Source organism: Etheostoma cragini, chromosome 15, assembly GCF_013103735.1.
Source record: "Etheostoma cragini isolate CJK2018 chromosome 15, CSU_Ecrag_1.0, whole genome shotgun sequence".
Taxonomy (NCBI): Eukaryota; Metazoa; Chordata; class Actinopteri; order Perciformes; family Percidae; genus Etheostoma; species Etheostoma cragini.
Window position 1 is genome coordinate 9,127,462 of NC_048421.1, and position 4,216 is coordinate 9,131,677.

The 4,216-nt window shown below is 42.2% G+C and overlaps 1 protein-coding gene across 2 annotated transcripts in view; it reads right to left on the reverse strand.

Annotated features, from left to right (window-relative positions):
* Nucleotides 1-227: 227 nt before the first annotated feature.
* The window catches only part of pdgfab (platelet-derived growth factor alpha polypeptide b), a 20,119-nt gene continuing 16,130 nt past the window's right edge, over nucleotides 228-4,216 (reverse strand). Inside the window, exons 5-7 of one of the 2 annotated variants that reach the window (XM_034893524.1) lie at nucleotides 3,986-4,112; nucleotides 3,280-3,404; nucleotides 228-2,558 (exon numbers count right to left, since the gene is read on the reverse strand). In XM_034893524.1, coding sequence (XP_034749415.1) covers nucleotides 3,331-3,404; nucleotides 3,986-4,112 — 201 coding nt within the window. In that variant the 3' untranslated portion in view covers nucleotides 228-2,558; nucleotides 3,280-3,330. The remainder of the gene's footprint in view (nucleotides 2,559-3,279; nucleotides 3,405-3,985; nucleotides 4,113-4,216) is intronic. The other variant, XM_034893525.1, reaches the window with a different exon arrangement.

Below are 4,216 nucleotides of genomic sequence, written 5' to 3' on the forward strand. Positions count from 1 at the left end.
ACTAGGCTTGTTTTCCTCTTTTCTCTGCAGTACTGTTATGTAGCTTAATAATGCTCATTCACTCACATTAAATCTTACTTTCCATTACCTCACTTTGTTCACATTAGTATGTCTCTGTCTTTAGTACTGCATGACATCTCATTCTATAGCTACATTTATCCTCAAATACCATCCTTGGGACACAACACAAACAAAGTATGGGAAACAACAGTCAGTGAACAATTTCATAAGCAGAAATATATTTATTGTTGAAAACATAAATATATAAATTATGATTATTGCTGTCTTTATCCATTGGAAGGCCCCAAGAGAAGCAGTAAAGGCTTAGTGATAGTGTAATGGCATTTTTGTTAATCAAATAGCTCTAAGCGTGGTCCCTGGTTTACCGAGAACACTATCTTTACATCGATGTATACATGAACCATCAGCCTTTTCATATAGCACCAGTCAACTGAGGTTTAGTTCAGTCACAAGTGGGCTGTGTGTGTGTGAGTGTGTGTGTGTGAGTGTGTGTGTGTGTGTGTGTGTGTGTGTGTGTGTGTGTGTGTGTGTGCGCGCGCGTGTGTGTGTGTGTGTGTGTGTGTTTTGCCGTTTGACTTTCACTTGACTCATTTCACAGTGCAGTGACTCACTCTTTCGCCTTTGACTTCCTCATTTGAACGCTGGGTGGGAGATGACCGTTTGTTTTGTACTGTGTTGGCCTAGTTACACATTCATCACTGTCACAGAAACCAAAGAAGAAAAATACCAAGAAAGTAATTGTTTGTTCCATCAGGGCACGGGTTCAGGCCAGTGCTGTACTGTTTTCAGTCCACATTAGAGCACTCATCATCATCTGTCCTGGTGGTATGTGGCTGCATAAGGTGTGAGTATCTTCACAGGGTGAAGCAATCAGAGATTTGTTCTCCTGTCAACAGAGGAGTAAAACCTGGCAAACAAGGAGCCCATTCATGCGCTTTTCGATTTGCTTTGCTCGCTCATTCATTATTTAAGGTGGACTTTGCTCATTGCAGGCACAACATGTGTGCTTGTGAAGCATAACGGGCGGGCATCTTCCTTATCAAGATTAAGAGTGATATGGGTGAAAAACAGCCTCATGTAAGAGAGAAATTGTGTGATTGAGAGCACACTACCTGTATATTCCGCCTCATTCAGGTACACATGCACACTAGAGTTGCTCCTACATGTTTTGTGTGATTGGCATGAACACACTTTCATGTTCTTTATGCATGTTTTTGTTAAATGCCACTTGTTACATAAAAGATAAGGCAGTCCTTATCATGGCTGTACATTAGAATAAGCTAAGGTACAGCCACTCACTATGAAGTTGCCATGTTTGAGCCACTCTACCCCCCCCTCCATGTTCACAGCACGAGCGGACTTTTCTCCCTCGTCTATTCCACCCCCTGCCCACATTTCTGAATCTTTTCCACTGGATTAAATACAGGCATTCAACCACATCAAAAGAAATAAACATAATTCTTGCTCAGATATAAGTAAGCTTAATATATTTCATAACAAAAATAAAGCATCTTCCTGTACTGACTCTCACATCTCCTCCTTGCACACATATATCCAAACCATATACAAGACTTGACATCATTCAGATATACTGTACTATAATAAGAAACATGGATGACAACAATAACATTGACTAAAAAAAAAGGACGTTGAGATTGTGATACTGATGGTTCCAAAGAACCGGACCACACAAAGTTTTTGCATGTCTCCAAAATCATTAAAACATATTTTTGTTCTTTCTTTTGTACTGGAACAGAAAGCAAACGTCCACACATATAAATAGTTTGTAAGTAGCGGTGCATCTTCCTTTTCAACTTCAACTGTACATAGCAAGTGGGCAAAGTCACAGACCACCAGGGGTCCAGAGAAGATGTCCTCTTTACTCAGAGCAATCATCCAAAAACTATACATGTTTAATACTCCATAGAGTCTTTTGGAAGAGAAAACATCTCCATTTGTCTTTCTCTTTCTCTCTATCCATTGTTTTTCCTATATCTCTTTCTTTTCTCCTGTGTATGCAAGAGTCCTTTAAACAGGGCAGGACACTTTTATGTTGCCCAGCTGGAGGTCATCCCCCGCCGTTTTTGGAGTCTGAGCACCAGATTTCCACGAAAGCTTGATTCAACTGTCATAGACTTTTCTTTTTGTGTGTCTTGTTTGAACAAAGTCTCAAAATGTTCAACACAAATCGCTTTCATCATCTCCCTTTGGCCTCTTTCTGCCCTGCCCGAAGTACAGCATCTTTTTCTTTTCTTCTTATTCAGCGGCATGGTTGAGTTATCTGGGTAGGTGGTGTACCACAGAGAAAGTCGTCATCCCTGGTCACTGTTTTTTAAAAAGCACCTTTGGCATCTTATTTATTTTTGTCTGTTGGCTATTTTCAGTCTCTCGTCTTAACAGAAAAGTTTGTCTTTTTAAAACGAAGGTTGCATGGCAGTGGGAAAAAGGACAGAGCTGGTCTCCTGTTGGTGGCATCCTCTATTTAGGTCCCTCCCACGCTGAAGTCCCTTGTTCTGATTGGTCTCACCTCACGTCCACTGTGGGAGAGAGAGAGAGAGAGAGAGAGAGAGAGAGAGAGAGAGAGAGAGAGAAAGAGCTTAGATTAGTATGACACTTTTGCAAACACAACACACGGGTTTCATCATGACAAGAAATACAAATCTACGTAGATGTTTGCATTTTGTGCACAATTGCATTTTTTCTCATGCATTTCAAACAAGCCGACACAACAGACACTAGACCCACAATGTTCTAAATTGTGTTTCTCCATTTCGATCAGCCCAGACATCCTGTCCAATGATGTCCCTCAGAAACATGTCCAATATGTGTGTGCCATTTTGTGTGTAAAAGACAGAGAAATTTAAAAAAAAAACTGTTTTGACAAAAAAACTCTGGACAGAGAGAATAAACAATGGTGATGATAATTTGACAGAGGAAAAACATAAGGGTGTCTTTAAAGCAATGAAACAAACAAAACAGTGACATACATTGGGTGTAACACGACAAAAACAGTGCACACAACCACACACAAGCACAACACTGAGACACAAGGCTAAGTATGCAGTGTGCATGCTCAGCAGTCAACAAAATCAGCATGCAGCATTCAGGCACAGAGCATTGTACTCCTTAGCCCTCCCTCTTCTCACACTGATTGGCTGTGATGTGATTGGTGATGGTGATTGGCAGCCCCCCTTGTGCCTGATTGAGGCCATTGCTGTTCCAGAAGGTAAGAGGAGCACTGCGGTGCTAAAGTCCTACCTGTTCCCTTCACAGCTCTCCAGTGGACTTTGGGTAATGAGTGCAACTTTTTTATGTCGCCAATAAATCCTTGCTGGGCCTTAGCTTTTTAGGTTTCCTTTTTTTACCTTTAGCCCTATGGTGGCCTGAAAACACAAAGTTGGGGAGGGTGGATAGGAAGGAGGGTTAAAAGCAAGAATCAGGGTTTATGATACAGAGAGAGGTACAACAGCCCTGGGACAGAAGCAGACTGTGCAAAGATATGACACTATAAATACTTCAGATGCCTTATCAGCACAAATCAGCTCTTATCTTTAGGAGGGAAAGGCTTCAGATCAAGGCACTGGTGGATTTACCTGCTGTCATGCCAAGCAGTTGTTGGACACACACACACACACACACACAACCACACACAACCACAGACACACGTCCTGGTCTCAGAAGGCACAACACACAAGTTTTACAGTTTTGCAATAGCAGGCCAACTGACAGGTGTCTGGCTGTTTGGAAGCAATCACAAAAAAGGTCATCCAGTGCAAAGCCAAAGAGTCAGACAGAGAGTGAGACCATCAGACAGACATGAGGAAAGAGAAGCCCCACGATTCATGATGACGTAGGGATGAGGGAGGGACTCACACAACTCAGTCTTAGTCATTTTTCTGCAATGCTGGGACACTTAGGATTATGTAACACCACATATATATAAACTTTGCAGGGTCACAATCACCTGTTTCTGCATCTGAGTGCTCCACCACGTGATGCTGTGATGTGCACACACACTCCAGGTGGTCTTCTAATCGCACAAAGACCTCCTTCAGCTTGGGTCTCCTCCTTACGTACTCCACCTTTGCTACCTGAAGAGAGAAAGAAAGAAAAGGTTAGCTACAGAGCCAGCTCCTGCGCTATCATCACTCTTCGGCGTGGATTTGTGTCGTTAATGAATGCACATACTCTTAGC